Below are 14951 nucleotides of genomic sequence, written 5' to 3' on the forward strand. Positions count from 1 at the left end.
ACCAACAACTGATTGGCACATGAAAAGTGCATTCTGAAAACCAGATGTGAGTCTCCACTCTACATTAAAGCTAATGATGGGAAAATTATCGACTATTTTAGGTGCCAAATACCTGTGTTTTCCCGAAAATAAGACCCTGTCTTATATTTTTTTGAACCCTGAAATAAGCACTTGGCCTTATTTTCAGGGAGGTCTTATTATTTTGAGGTGTGTGGAGCAAGATGAGGCTCCTCTTGCCATCTTACCTGATTTCCAGCTCTGCGTTTAAATATTTTTGGGGAGGGTTTATTTTCGGGGGAGGCTTATTTTAACACATGCGCTCAAAAGCCTGATTGGCCTTATTATCAGGGGGATGTCTTATTTTCAAGGAAACAAGGTATTGAAAACATTTAATATTTAATGATACACACGTTTGAGCTAATAGAGTTACAGAAGAAGAATGAAACTAACAAACATGATACATCAAATGGTTTATATACTTACATTTTTTTTACTCAGAGCAATTGAGTACTGAATTTTAGTAGTATGAGAACTCTTACTGCCCATGAGATGAGCTGATTATTGCTCATCCAAATCCTCCTGCTTTTGACATGAACTCTTTGACATGATTTGAGCCATTTTGGCGTCCACAAGTTTTCATGTAAAATCCTGTGGCCGTTTTCTGTGGGTTGTGGGCTGCTCCTAGATATCAGAAGATTCCACATAACCCCTTCTCAGTCTTCCATTGCCTTCACGCTGTCAGTTATAAGTCTTAGGAATTAAAAGGATTCTATTGACATCAGCTGTTGCTGAGACTCTATGAGGATTCTATGTGACATCAGACCAATTGTGATATCAGATCAGAACCATCTTGAAGAGACAATGCAGGTTGTCTTCACTTAACAATTGCCTCATTCTGTGACTATTCACAGTTATGACAATGATAAAAAACTAACTTTATGACCAATGCTCAAGTTTATGATGTTTGCATGTCTATAAAGCAAAGCAGAGGTGAAAACCAGAAACACAATCACAGTTTCACTTAGCAACCACTTTGTTTAGTGATTGAATTGCTGATTTCAATTGTTGAAATGAGACTACCTGTCATCATAAAGAACATGCAAGAGAAAAAAAGATGCTTTTCTTATTAATTAAAATGTTTTTAAACTCTTTTACTACAGTTCATTCCAGTATTTAGAAAAAGAGAATTGATTACCTTTTTTGTTTTCTTTCTTGTGGCTGACCTTAGCTGATCTCAGTTAGTTATGCAGGGTGAAATCTGAAATCTGATTAGTATTAGGATGGGAGACCACCAAGAAATCTCAGAAGTATAGACTAGATTGAAAAGTAGAAAAAATCCTAGAAAAAAACAAACGGCTTCTGTATGGTTGCCAAGAAAACATGGACATGCTTATATAGTTGCCAAGAATGATGTTCCCAAGGGTACTTTTTCTCTGTATGTGAATGAGTGAGAGAAAATTTAGCCAAAGACTCAGACTGTATTATCCAAGTATTATTCAAATCCTGTTAACAGTTTTCAGAAATATCTCTGTGAAAATGCTTCTTATTCCAACTCTGTGAATGTAGTGCACCATAAAACAGTAAAAAAATCTCTCTTCAGGTGGTCCTGCCTTCTCTAGCATGTTTGAGGATAGCTGCTTATGAAGAAGGAGGAAAGTTTATTGGGCATCGGATATTACCAGTATCAGCAATTCGACCAGGTAGAGATTTGGATTATTGTTGTTGTTTTTGTCATTGCATTAATCTTGAAAGAAGGAAAGAAGACAAACAGAACTCAGGTAACATGTTTCCTGCATATGTAAGTATACAACTATGACAGGACTTACTAGGGGATGGCATCTTGAGACCCAAGTCAGCTGAATCAGCCTCCTTCCCCTTGACTCTCCAGCCAAGGCTGCTGCTGCTCCCTCCTGCAGAGATTGTTTGCAGGAGAAATGGCACTAAACCTGATCCCAAAACTGGCCTTGACCATTTAGGAAATGACATATGGGAAAGGAAGCTTTCACAAGTCCTCAAACTCTATTTCAAGTTGGCTTATCTCTGAGATGAGTTCCTGCTTTGGTCCACAATGTTATCGGACCTTTAATTTCATGACTTCTCCCTTCTCTGAGAGGGCTTCTAGGCAGTTGCAAGCCTGAAACACCAAACATTATCTTCCATTTATAATCCTCCAGTAGCAAATTTTAAGACTTATTCTTTGAGCTTACCTTTGAGCTTCCTAACAAACCTGGACTTTCCCAAAGTTACATATTGCCGCTCAAGCACCTAAGAAAGTCTTACCACTCTCTTTGGACTCAGGGGGCACAATTGCATTGTGAGAACACATTAATAGGTGGTGACACAAAATGGCTGCCAGATAGTTTTCCAGTTCCAGTTTTTCAGATTTTTAATCAAAAGGTGATTTTTAAAATATAAACATTCAAATGAAAGAAAGCCACAAGGAGTCAGTTGAGTCATTGGGCATTTCAGGCACACAAAAATATTGTAATGGATGGGCCTTTGTTCTTTACATCTTACTTTCATGAATTTGAACGTTAACTGTCTTACTCAAGTTTACATTTATCAGTTTTTTTGTGATGTGTGCTTTTATTGCCTGCAGCGCTGCATTCGTTAACTTGTAAGAGAAATGGAAGCCCAGAGAGAGTAGCTGTCCCACTGTTTTTCTCCCCCAGGTTATCATTATATTTGCCTAAGGAATGAAAGGAATCAGCCCTTGATGTTGCCAGCCATATTTGTATACATTGAGGTGAAAGATTACGTACCTGATACCTATGCAGGTAACTATCAAATTTATAAAGATAAAATAGAAATGTAACTTACAATTATTTTATTTACATAGTGTCATATATTGTCAGCATCTAAAATAACTACTTTAATTGAACCTTTGCATTAAGAATTTGAAACAGTGAGAAATAGCAATAGCACTTAGACTTATATACCACTTCACAGTGCTCTCTAAGCGGTTTACAGAGTCAACATATTGCCCCCAACAATCTGTGTCCTAGAAGAAGGTGCTCAGTTCTTGAGGACTTTGAACTGTGTTCCTTGATTTCATTTTGCTGTGCTTTCCTTGTAAACTATTGATGTTGCTCCTTCCTGCACTCGTCCCTGCTTTTTATGTCAAACTTGGAATTTAATTCCTCTTCCTCTTCCTCCAGTTGCATTAGACCCCTATTTTTTTAAAACTGGCTTTGAAGATTAATAAATATAAAAAATCAGCCTAAATTTAAGATGATAGATGTTTTTATAAAAAAAAAATCAGTGCTATTCAATAGAAAGCAGCATTGGGTTCTAAATCTCTCCCTCATTTGCAGATGTTATTGAGGCATTATCCAATCCAATCAGATACGTAAACCTGATGGAGCAGAGAGCAAAACAACTGGCAGCACTGACTCTAGAAGACGAGGAAGAAATAAAGAAGGAGGTAAGAATTGGGATTTGATGAAATAACAGAGGGGTCAGTTGAGCATACTGCTTGATGCTGTAAGACTGTAGAAAAAAAATTTACATTGTAAAGGGTATCCCACACATGTCAACATAGGGGGACACACTCTGGACTTGATTTTTATCTCTGGTCAGTGGTTGAATGATCTTGGTAGAGGGGACCTAGATATTAAACCCTTGTCATGGACAGATCATTCACTCCTTCAACTAGACTTTCCTACCGCCTGCCCCCGCCGCAGGGAGACGGAACCGACCAGATGGTTCCGTCCCAGGCGCCTGATGGATCCCGAAAGGTTCCTGACGGAGCTTGGGCCGTTTCCTGAGACTCTAACACACAACTCGACTGAAGAGCTGGTGGCCGCCTGGGAGAGGGCGGCCGCTGGAGCTTTGGATCGCGTCGTGCCTTTGCGGCCTCTGACCCGATGCCGATCTCAATTAGCTCCTTGGTTCTCTGAGGAGCTGAGAGAGATGAAGCGTCGGAAAAGACGCCTAGAGAGCATTTGGAGGACTAGTCAATCCGATTCCGACCGGACACAGGTGAGGTCTTATATCAAGACCTACCTAGTGGCGATAAAAGCAGCAAAATCTAACCATTTTTCCACTCTTATCGCATCTGCAGAGAACTGCCCAGCCGCCCTGTTTAGGGTGACCCACTCCCTTCTTCGGGAGGGAGTGCGGGAAGATCCCTTGCAGGGTCGTGCTGAGGATTTTGTGCAATTCCTGCACGATAAAGTCGCTCGGATTCGGGATGGCTTGGACTCCGATTGGATGAGTCCACGGGAGGAGACCGGGGCAGGTCTTGAGAATGTTATCTGGGAGGAGTTTGATCCTGTGACTCCCGAGGATGTGGACAGGGTTCTGGGTAAGATTAGTGCCACCACGTGTTTATTGGACCCGTGTCCCTCCTGGTTGGTACTGGCCTCCCGGGAGGTTACACGAGGCTGGCTCCAGGGGATTATAGGTGCTTCTCTGAGTGAGGGTGCCTTTCCTGCCGCCTTGAAAGAGGCGGTAGTGAGGCCCCTCCTCAAGAAGCCTTCCCTGGACCCGGCTGAATTAGCCAACTATCGTCCAGTCTCCAACCTTCGTTTTGTGGCGAAGATTGTTGAGAGCGTGGTGGCACGACAACTTCCCCGGCACCTGGATGAAGCTATCTATCTAAACCCGTACCAGTCGGGCTTCAGGCAGGGGTACAGCACAGAAACGGCATTGGTCGCGTTGGTGGATGATCTCTGGAGGGCTCGGGACAGGGGTTGCTCCTCTGTCCTAGTCCTATTAGATCTCTCAGCGGCTTTTGATACCATCGACCATGGTATCATGCTGCAGCGGTTGAGGGGGTTAGGAATAGGGGGCACCGTTTTGCGGTGGTTCTCCTCCTTCCTCTCCGACCGCTCGCAGTTCGTGTTGGCAGGGGGACAGAGGTCGACCTCGAGGCGTCTCGCATGGGGAGTGCCGCAAGGGTCGGTCCTCTCACCCCTCCTGTTCAACATTTATATGAAGCCGCTGGGTGAGATCATCCGTGGTTTTGGGGTGAAGTGCCATCTGTATGCTGATGATACTCAGCTGTACATCTCCACCCCAGACCACCCCAACGATGCCCTTGATGTGATGTCTCGCTGCCTGGAGGCCATGCGGGTCTGGATGGGGAGGAACAGGCTCAGACTCAACCCTTCCAAGACCGAGTGGCTGTGGCTTCCGGCGCCCCGATATAGTCAGCAGGTGCCATCGCTGACTATTGGGGGTGAATCTTTGCCCCCCACGGAGAGGGCTCGCAATCTGGGTGTCCTCCTGGACGCGCGGCTGTCTTTAGAAGAGCATATGACGGCTGTGGCCAGGGGGGCCTTTTATCAGGTTTGCCTGATTCACCAGTTGCAGCCCTTTCTGGATCGGGACGCCCTGCGCACGGTCACTCATGCCCTTGTTACTTCCTGGTTGGACTATTGTAATGCTCTCTACATGAGGCTCCAACTTGTCCAGAATGCGGCTGCGCGGGTGGTTATGGGCGCAACCCGTTGTGCCCATGTGACACCCCTCCTGCGCGAGCTGCACTGGCTCCCAGTGGTCTTCCGAGTGCGATTCAAGGTGTTGGTTACCACCTTTAAAGCGCTCCATGGCATAGGACCCGGGTACCTCCGAGACCATCTTCTGCCACTAATAGCCTCCCACCGACCAGTCCGTTCCCACAGAGAGGGTCTCCTCAGGGTGCCATCAGCCAAGTTATGTCGCCTGGCGACACCCAGGGAGAGGGCCTTCTCTGTGGCAGCCCCAGCCCTGTGGAACGAACTGCCCCCGGAAATTCGTAAGATCTCCAACCTCCGGGTGTTTCGCTGCGCATTGAAGACCCTGTTGTTCCGCCAGGCCGGACTATCAACACAATAGTTTTAAATTGGGGTATTTAAATTTTTTGGGGTTTTAAATCTGAGCCAATTTATTTAATTATTTTAAATTTTATATTGTTGTTTTGTCTGTGTTTTTAAATAGGCTGTATACCGCCCTGAGTCCTTCGGGAGAAGGGTGGTATAGAAATAAAATTATTATTATTATTATTATTATTATTATTATTATTATTATTATTATTATTATTATTATTATTATTATTATTATTATTATTATTTAATATTTTCTTAAGTTGTATGCCCTACATTGAAATTTGCTCCTTTATAGAAAGATTGGGATAATCAAAAGACATGCAGGAAATTGTGGAGTCACTCATGTGGCTGGTCTTGTTCTACAGTGAACAGATTCCATTATTCAAAGTGATGACATTTCAATTTACACACACTGCTCGGTAATATTGTTGAATAAACTGGTATTTGAAACATTTATTTATTTGCTTGCTTATTTGCTTCCAGAGGGACAGGGAGTGTATTACTGAGAAGTCTGGAATCTTGGGTCAAAGTTTATTTATTTAAATAATTTATAGGGACACCCATATAATAAAAGTTTATTTCCCTCAGAGGTCAGACTGTCTGGGGGCTTTCTAAATAGTAGATTCACTTTGGAAGAGGCAAGCATAGTATACCCAGACTTTAATTAATGTAAGTCTTTAAAGGAGACATGCTTGCACCCAAAACCTAACTGGCAGCCATTGCAATTTCAGTAGTCATGCTCTTACATGGGTGAACCTCGATGTTCCTGTAACTATGGTAGGTTAGTGCAAGTTACATCACCTGAAACTTCAGGATATATCTACAAGACCAACCCAATATATAGCATATCACAATATTCTATCCATGTAGTGAAAAGGACACAAGGGACTGCAATGAAAGCTGCCTCATAAAAATAAAAAAGGCACAAAAAGGCCCAAGAGCTGTCCTGGGAATGGTCTCTCCACCTATTGTTCAGTCAGAAGCTATGACTCCAAGAAACTCACACAGTATGGGGTCAATTGGTAAAGGAGAATATTACCCTATCCAGAGACACACATCAACTATCTCTAGTCTTGGTTGGTTTCCAGATCCACAGTCCCTTGAGATGAGTCTAAGCCTATTTCTCCCCATCCAGTTCCGTGTTCCAATAATGTCAATAACAGTAACAGAAACTTTAAAAAGTTTTAGCCATTGCATTCTGCATTGCAGGTAAAATCTAATTCCATCATGACTTGTAACGTGGATTTATTCAATGTAATTGGCTACTATAAGAAACAGAATGGATTTCTTTTTCTTTTTTGAATCAGTTTCCTAAAATGTAGCATAAGAGAAGTGATCCTCACAAGTTAATGCCTCCCTTCAGAAGGTTGCATTCCCAACATAAAATGTATATTTCTGCATGTTTCTGTCAACAACATGTATTTTGATTTACATATATGAGCCAGCTTTTACTATATACTGTATTTCTGTAAATTTGAAAAAGCTTAGACATGGAACAGCACATTTCATTTAATTTTCATGACTGGAAAGAACTACTTTTCTTAATAATTATCAACTGTTAAAACTACAAATATTGTTAATAATATTAAGTGGAGTGGTTTTCTACGAAAATGTTATTTTCTTCTTGAGTCCCATAAATTAGAGACAGTTAAACAAACTGTCTCTAACAGAGACATTCCCTCAGGGGGGCTGGGTGAGAGGGCAAGGGGGCAACCAATAAAGGCAGTGTCATACCATTGTGCCACAAAGTCCATCTCTTTTGCACATGTGTCCTAACATCATACACACATACTAAAAAAGTGTACATCATGTCCCTACTTTTATCATTTTATTAAAAATATTATATCCTGCAGCTAGTTGCTTAACTAGCATTTAGTCAAAGCTTCCATGGTTTGGACAACTGAGTCATGGTTAGAGATCAGTCAAACAGAATCCGCATATCTGGAAAAGGGACATAAATCCCGATATGTATTGTGTAAACCTTTCAAATAACTCAAACAATCAGCCTTTCCCCCAAATCTCCTAGCTATAATATCTGAACACCTACTTATATTTTTCAGCCCTGTTCATTGTAATTGAACATTTGTTTTCTAGATGCAACAGCTTCCAAAAATAAAAATGCAAACCACAACAAATTCCAAATTAGGAAAAAAAAGATAAAGCACTACTAAATTGTTTTATTCATCTTTGTCAACCATGCTTGAGTTAGCATGGCATAGTCATAATTCTACAAGTCTGAACACTTGTGTGTTAAAATTCCCCATCCCCAAGGAAATCATCTCCCTCTTTCTCACTTTGTTTTATGTGCACTAGACTGTGTGATAAATCTGCTGCATTGCTCCAGATGCAGTTATCTTTCAGCACCAGGTGAGGGATCCCTCCACAAACAATTGCTCTGGCTGTAATTCAGCATTACATCAATGTTTCTGTAAGCAGCTTCTCTCCAGCTCTTTAAGACGTTGCATTTTTGTTCCAGCAAAATAAATATCTTTGTAATGAGGAGCCAAATAAATGCCTGTATCTCTCTATGAGCTAGCTGGTTTAATCTGCAAAGATGCCAATCTTTTATTTATTATACTGTACTTTCCCTTTTTTTCCCCTTGTTCTTCCTTTTATTCAGTAGGTGCCAACAAACAAAATTCAATATAGAGTTGTTTATTAGCTACCTTGCCTCAATTTTTTAGGGAGGAAACGTAAACAGATAATTCCTACATTTGAAAGACTGGATATATTGTAAGGTATAGACTTATACCTTATAGAGCTAATTTACACCTGCTATCCTCTGAAGTACTAAATTGGAGCAGGAAGGAAAACCTTATCGGTAGTGTGTCGTGCAAAAACAGAGTTTTTAGTTTCATTTATCCCACTCTGTTGTTCAACCTATACCTTCTTACTAAAAAGGTGAAGGGTTTTGAGAAAAGAACTGTCTCTTTCCCCCCTCTCATCAGTTTATTACCAGTGAAGAATGCTAATGAAAACCTCCCGAGAAGCTAATCCAGCAAGGTACCATGGCAACAGGTCCTCCTTATATAAATTTTCGTACCTCAAGGAGGCAAACTGCTTAGCAGTGCTCTGTAACTATGGATCTTCTTCCCCCCTTCCAGTTGTCTAGCAGGAGTCTTCAGTCTCCTCCGATAAATAGGACCTTAAGCAAGGGGGAGAGGATTAGTGCCTAGTAAAAAGGAATGAGGCTCTAAACATGGGCATTGAGAGCTGGTAAAGGAAGTACAGGTTGTTGGGAATGTTTAAACAGGTTGAACGGTACAGGCATAGTCATCCAAGCATGCGGCAAGGATGGAGGTACTGTTTACGTAAGCTTATCTGTTGAATATAATTATGGGCGAGCTGTCCTGGGAACTATTGCTGTGCCTCAGTGGTGAATTGATAATCAGACTTTTGGGACACAAACCCTGAAAGGAAAGCGAAAGAAATCATTCTCTGTCATATGGTGTTAAGTGGTAACTGGTGCATTCTGCTGATGTCCTTGCATAGTTATTACCTTAAAACATAGTAGCTTACAGAGCTCTGTAGGCAGAAATGGGACGATTGTGACTTACTGGCGTGCCTAAGCCTAGGTTTTCTTTTTAATTTCAGGGAGAATAAATTTGGATGAAAAGCAATGAAAGAAACTGACGTTAAAAATGTGTGTTACTGTCATTTTCCATTGCCAGGGTTAATTGACATGGTGATTCTTTAGAGCTAAAATTAGGGGTGTATTTTACCAACACGATCTATATAATAGGTTCTGCAGCTTTCCAAGTGGGGTCTCTGTATATTTAATTATATATTAATTTTGAAATTGGATTGTTCCTATTTATTTGTTAAAATGATAGGGTTTTTTTATTTCAAGTGTTGTTGTTTTTTTAAAAAAAAAAAAAAAAAACCTCCCCCATTTACCTGTAAGTAATCAGAAGAGTTGAACAGTAATAATGGCAGCTAGATTTATTTTATTATGCAAGCCTTTTTTGATGGTGAAATGAGAAGAAGTACAATTTTTCTTAACAAAGAACAATTTGAATAAATCTTAGTACAGGAATACCAGCGTTTGTTATGGGTGGAATCTGTACATGTTAAAAGTAAAAACCTCATGCAAGTTCTCTAATCGCAAATCCTTTTTTCATATTTTATGGGGAATGTTTTGAATTGTTAGGCAGAACAAGGAGATGCGCCTTCAGAAGCTCACAATGAACCAAAACCTACACCAGCAGAAAATGGAGTAAATTGCACTACATCTCTCAGCCCTAAACCTTCTACTCAGGTTGTTCCAAGCCAACCAACACTGGGTAAGAACTATACTATAGTGCATGATTTTGGGGCTATTCTTCTATTTAAAAAAAAAAGAGCTAAATTTCTCCTGGCCAGGAAAAAAAATTACATCACTTTTGATGGTTACATCTATATCTGTGACTGCTTGAAAAGCAATGCTTGCAACAAAATCTCTATTCATATCTTCCAATGTGGAAAAAAAGAGGAAGGAAGGAAGGAAGGAAGGAAGGAAGGAAGGAAGGAAGGAAGGAAGGAAGGAAGGAAGGAAAAAGAGAGAGAGAGAGAAAGAAAGAAAGAAAGAAAGAAAGAAAGAAAGAAAGAAAGAAAGAAAGAAAGAAAGAAAGACTCAGTGGTCTGTGGTCTGTAGCAGGCATCCACAGGAGGAAGATTGACAGAGAAATAAAATTATAAAAGAATATATTCGCTAGATATATTGGTTCTGAACAATGGCCTATCATTGCTCAGCTAGGAAGCTCATGACTATGGGCAAGATCATGGGCAAGTGGCAATTTCTAAGTCTCAATGGGGTGTTGTGTAGATAAAGTCTGTCTTGTATGTACACATCTTGAAGAAGTTTAGGATATAGATGAAAGATCAGATGAACTGGTGGGCTTTGAGACCAGATAGAGAATGCTAAATACATTCCATAGCAGAATTTGGCTGTGTCCTGTTTAGACCAGCTTTAATGCTTTATCAAGAATATGATCAGAGTTTATAGACTCTAGGAAACCATTTGCTAGAGAGATTTTGGTTGTGTTGCTGTTGCTGTTGCTATAGTTGAAGCTATGTGGTAAAAGTTTGGTTCTAGGATAGTTGAAGCCAGTGTGACTCAAGAAGAACAAAACAGGTCACTGATATTATGACCCTGCTAAAGAACTAAGTTCCAGCATGTGACCTTTTAGACTTTCAGTTTTCAAGGAAGAATAGTTAGGACTAAGCAAGGATAGAACAGTCAAGTTTCATTCTTTAGAGGCTGCATATTTAGCATATTACAGAAGAAATAATGAACATATCCAATGCAGGATTAAGACATTTTAATCCCCAGAATAATGTTTTAATGCTCAAAAATCTCTAAATGTGTGAACTTATTTTAAAAAATCAGTTTTCTCCCATTATATCTATGCTTCCATTATGTACTGTAAAAACGAATTCGGTACAAGTCTTTATGCACCAGCTATTATTTATTTATACAAATGCTTGCATGCAATCCTACTGTAGAGATTGTGTCAATCTTATCAATATTAATTGCCAGACCCACTGTATTTTAAAGCAATTGCATTTTTAGTCAACTTCAAAGGCAGCCCCATATCAAGAATGTTGCAGTAGTCAAACCAGGTGGGGTTGAAGGCATGGATGCCCAAGGTCATAGATCTGTTGCCTATACAGAGCTAACATTGACACCAAAATTGAGCCAAATTGTTTAATTATGAAGAGCAACTCCATCTTGCTAGAATTCATTTTGAGTTTCTTTCATCTCCTCCAGCTCTTCACAGCCTCCAGTCACTAAGTAAGAACCATAGTATCTCCACCTTGGCCTTGGTGGCAGAGTGTAACTGAGTATCACAACGTATTGAAGGTTCTGTCTCAAATGGATGGATGACTTTTCCTAGCAGTTTTATGTAGATATTAATAACATGGAAGAGAGAGAGAGAACTGCTGCAGCAACCCATATTAGAGCAACCATGGGCTAGTGTGTTCCTCCGTCATGGTCACAATCGGAACCATCCACTCAGGAAATGGAATCACTGTAACTCATTGCCTTCAACCCTCAATCCTTGCAGGCAATTCAGAAGGATACCATGATCAATGGTAGTGAATGCTACCAAGATATCTAGGGGGACACACTAGGTAGGCCATCCACCAAAGCAATTAATGCTGTCTCAGTCCCATGCCCTGGTCTGAATTGCAACTGAAGAAATCCAGATAATTCATTACCTCTAGAACTTTTGTAGCTGAAACTCTGTCACTTTCTGCAAAATCTATCAGAAAATTAAGATTGTAGAATGAATAGAAGTTGTCCAGGCTTCTGGATTAAGAGATGACCTCTTCATAAGGAAATTATCATTGCCTCCATCAAATTTAAAGGGACCATTCCTACCTTCAAAAAATGTATAGTAAAAAGTTTCTTAATCATTTCCTTGGATCCCACAAAATAATCCCAGATAATTTTACAATGGGATTATCTTTCTACTAAACTAAGCAAGCAGCAGACATTTGAGAGTGAATGTCAGCAATTTTGTTTGCAAAGATTTCAAGAAGTATTTATTGCCTGCAGAAGCATCTTCTCCCCTGCTTTTATTTCAAAAGGATATGGGAAACTTTGAAGAACAATGCCTAAGAGAGAGCAAGGGAAACAAAAATACCTCTTGCTGTCCTTCTCTCTTCTGAAAATTGAAGTCCATTAATCTGCAGGGCACCTGAGCAGGTGAAGTCTGCCATAACCCAATCTTAGGAACAGGATTAAAAGGATGGGGCACCCATCCAGTTTATCTTCTTGAGAGTACAAGTTAACCATGAGCAGATCCTTTCTCTCAGCCAAATGTCATCTGCATTAGGTCCCAATGGACAGACTGTCTCCTTTAAACAGAAAGCATCATCTTGAGGTCACAAAGGCCATGTCTCGTGACATGGGCAACATTAGTGTGAAATCACAATGGCTAGCTTCACCTTCTAGCAATCATTGAAACAAACAGCAGTGATAGTGTGGGGCAACAAGCCTTTTCCTGTTTACATTCATGGGGCAGATTAACCAGGAGGATTGATGCATAATTCATTTATTATTGAGATAAATAGCAGCAATGTTTGGCCACAGCACTCGCCTGTAAGTATATATCTCCCTGAACACCCAACCTCAACTTCAGTAAGTGACTGTAAGTGGCTTGGACCACTTAGGGTAATGGAGGTATGCAGGTAAATGCTCTTACTATCCCAGAGATAACAGGGACAAAAGTTTCTTCTTGCATGGGGTAGGTGCAGAGAGAGAGATAATGTGACTTGTATGCTGGGACAGAAATACAGCCCCAATTTAACATTAAATATATACTCACACATTAAGAAAAGGAACTAATACCATCAAATAATGAAGAGGCAATTTTCTATCATCTGCTCCAGGGATGTATTTAAAATATGTTCAACCTACTTTTCTCTTATGAAGCTTTCAAAGCAGCTAATACAAATGAAAAACAAGAGATTGTATTTAAAGTCATAAAAAACACAGTGTGTACATCAAAGCCTCAGCCAGTCAACAGGTTTTAGGAGCTAAAAAGTAGATCAACGAAATAAAACCAGGTTTTCATCTTATGCCTGAAGATTCAGAGTTAGGACTAGACAAGCTTCAGCCAATGAGCAACTCTTAATTTGGAGCAGCCGCTGACAAAACTGCTTCCATGTAGATGCTAACTTTGTTTCAAAGGGGCAGAACCTAGAAAGCTGTTCTATTATTAGAGGCTGGGTGGATTGATTTGAGGGCAGGTAGTGGATTGGGGTAGCCTGATCTACAGCTAAAAACATGTTATTTGTCAATACAGCATGAACAAGGATGGCATTATATCCTCTGGTTCTTTCAGAGCCAATGAGAAGAATGACGGTTTTGTATTCATCATTTCAGACCAGTTGAAATATTGATGTTATTTATACCTAGGTTCTGTGAAAGTTCCAGCCAAAACAGAAGATCTGATTCAGAGTGTCCTGACAGGTAAGAAACATGATGGTGCTGTACAACAGTATCTCTTAAACAAATTAATGGGAATGTTGCAAGAAAAAACATACCACATACAAATAGCTATTTTAATCTGTTTATTGTTCAGAATGACTCTGAACAATAGTTAAACTCTGCAATAGTTAAGACTCTGGTGGTCTTTAACTATCATGAATGAAATAGCCTTATTAAATACTTTGTTCTTTATATACAGTAGTTTATACACTGCTCAAACACCTAAAGGGACCACAAAACCACTGTATGTAACGAACAAAGTATTTAATAAGGCTATTTCATTCATTCAGATCTCGGATTTCTTCTGCTTGTGTTCCCTTTATTTTTTTGAGCAGTGTAGATGTACTTACATAGAATATATCTTGCTTTTGTAAAAAAAAAAAAAAAGACTGAACTGGATCATTTTTATATTGTGGAATGTATTAATAAATGTGGGGTCTATTTAGTAGTATGCCTATCTCCAGGTGAGGTGATTCAGTAGTATAAATAACAATGGCTGATGAAGCAAAATAAATCGAATTGAAATACCTTTATCTTTCAAATATTCTGAATTACATAATTCATACAAGTTGAGACTTTTGAATTATATAATTCTGATAAGATAGCAATAGCACTTAGACTTATATACCGCTTTACAGTGCTTTACAGCCCTCTCTAAGCGGTTTACAGAGTCAGCATATTGCCCCCAACAATTTGGGTCCTCATTTTACCCACTTCGGAAGGAGAGAAGGCTGAGTCAATCTTGAGCCTAGTGAGATTTGAACTGCCAAATTGCAGGCAGCCAGCAGTCAGCAGAAGTAGCCTGCAGTACTGCATTCTAACCACTTCAACACCGCGACTCATAAGATCACATAAAGACAGAAAGAGGTTGCTGCAGTGGATACAGTATGTACTTGTGCAATTCAGAGGAGCACACATTCAGTGCAGTGTACAAATGTAGTGCAGAGTGTACAGTGTACACTGCAATGTACAAATGCAATACAATACAAGTGCAATGCAGTAATCAATTCAGCCAAGTACAAACACAGTGTATTTATACTCATGAATTCAGATGATTCCAACATACTACAGTAACCCATAACATCAAAAAAGAAGGAAACAAACTGCCTAAACAATATCTTCCAACAAAATGGATACCCATATAACTTTATCAAAAAGTATCT

The 14951-nt window shown here is 39.9% G+C and overlaps 1 protein-coding gene across 1 annotated transcript in view; it reads left to right on the forward strand.

Moving 5' to 3' along the window:
- The window catches only part of PLCB1 (phospholipase C beta 1), a 508980-nt gene that overhangs the window by 422248 nt on the left and 71781 nt on the right, over window positions 1–14951 (forward strand). The window contains exons 21-25 of the mRNA XM_070956289.1: window positions 1601–1700; window positions 2673–2777; window positions 3315–3424; window positions 9961–10093; window positions 13717–13770. Of these exons, the coding sequence (XP_070812390.1) occupies window positions 1601–1700; window positions 2673–2777; window positions 3315–3424; window positions 9961–10093; window positions 13717–13770 (502 nt within the window). The remainder of the gene's footprint in view (window positions 1–1600; window positions 1701–2672; window positions 2778–3314; window positions 3425–9960; window positions 10094–13716; window positions 13771–14951) is intronic.

The sequence above is a fragment of the Pituophis catenifer genome, unplaced genomic scaffold (assembly GCF_029215685.1).
Source record: "Pituophis catenifer annectens isolate HBS135680 unplaced genomic scaffold, rPitCat1.0.hap2 SCAF_1, whole genome shotgun sequence".
Taxonomy (NCBI): domain Eukaryota; kingdom Metazoa; phylum Chordata; class Lepidosauria; order Squamata; family Colubridae; genus Pituophis; species Pituophis catenifer.